The sequence below is a fragment of the Octopus bimaculoides genome, chromosome 15 (assembly GCF_001194135.2).
Source record: "Octopus bimaculoides isolate UCB-OBI-ISO-001 chromosome 15, ASM119413v2, whole genome shotgun sequence".
Lineage (NCBI taxonomy): Eukaryota > Metazoa > Mollusca > Cephalopoda > Octopoda > Octopodidae > Octopus > Octopus bimaculoides.
In genome coordinates, this window is record NC_068995.1 from 45,804,650 (window position 1) to 45,806,057 (window position 1,408).

Consider the following 1,408-nt stretch of genomic DNA (forward strand, 5'->3'; position numbering starts at 1 on the left):
ATGGGGTTCTGATGATTATGGTTGCATTACAAATCAGGCTGAAGAGAAATAGACAGTCGGTAAGATTGTTAAATTTTGAAACCGGTCCCTGTTTAATAATAATTGTTTTCGGTGATTTTAAATGTCTTGCCCGCTTACGTTTTGGTATCACGCTATATTTCATGTTGAGAACAATTTAGGTCTTATTAGACACAAGATGTGATCTATTTCTAGCACATTGAATGTCCACGTTAGTGGTCAACGTCATATATATATATAAAAAAAAAAAAATATATATATATATTTTTTAGCTTTGGATCAAAACAGTTTGATTCAGAATCCTTGGTACTCTGACTTTCAAGCGTGACGCTAATCTTTGGCCATAGGAATTACTATGGTCGAAGATTAGGATTACGCTTGAAAGTCAGAGTATCAAGGAGTTTGAATCAAACTGTTTTTATCCATATATGTAACTGTCAATAAGTGTCCTTCTTTCGGATGTAAAAGAGTAAACGGTACGTTGATCACATATTGATGTACCTTGGTAACATCTGGTAGAGAAGGTCGTCTGTTTTTTTCTTTTCCTCTCTCAGTTCTTTTGTACGTTGTTCAACGACTTCCTCCAGGTTATTGGCATACCTTTCCAGCTTCCCGATTAAGGAATCCACCATGTTGAGTTTTCTATAAGGTAGACAACAATCAGATTTATAGAATGGGAGAGAAAATATGATAATAAATCGGGATATAAATATAATCTTCAACTGTTAGCGACGGTGATTGTTATATATGAGGCCCATAGAATATGTACTTGAGTTGGACTGAGGTCACATGCTTAAAGAGTGTTAACAACAAACAAGATGAAGACAAATATCCGTCAAATATAAATAATGTAAATAATGTCCGTCTTTACGTTCTGATTTCAAATTTTACAGAGGTCGACATTGCCTTTCATCCTTTCATCTTTTCATCCTTAAAAAAAAATTGCTGGCTTTGAGCCAAAATTTGGAATCAGTTTTAAATATACGTACTTTAAAAATGGGGTGGTGTCTTGAATCTTAGCAAGGTGTTGAAAAAGTGATAGTAAAAGAAAAGGGGCAATGGTTAAGAAGCTTCGAGAGACAGCGTTCTAGATAGACAGCAACACGTGACAGTGATAGATGTAATGATTTCGAACAAACCGATTTGACATTCATTCAATACACACCAAAAAAAAAAAAGCTAAAAAATACGACAATAACCAGCAGAAAAGAGTAAGCAATGAAACGTGAACGTTTTTACCTCCCTTTGTTTTGCGAAAGCACCCATTGCCAAATTTTGTGGAATGTCGGTCTGAGTTCAGCTTGTTCGTGCCATGTCTGAGGGAGAAGGTCTTTCAAACTAATTTCTTTGCTTTCAAGTCCAGATATCTCGAAGTTTTCAGGTAACAAAG

At 35.3% G+C, this 1,408-nt stretch overlaps 1 protein-coding gene across 1 annotated transcript in view; it reads right to left on the minus strand.

The window, feature by feature from the left end:
• Positions 1-1,408, minus strand: part of LOC106880844 (atrial natriuretic peptide receptor 1) — a 27,703-nt gene that overhangs the window by 2,934 nt on the left and 23,361 nt on the right. Inside the window, exon 14 of the mRNA XM_014930977.2 lies at positions 520-660. Coding sequence (XP_014786463.2) covers positions 520-660 — 141 coding nt within the window. The remainder of the gene's footprint in view (positions 1-519; positions 661-1,408) is intronic.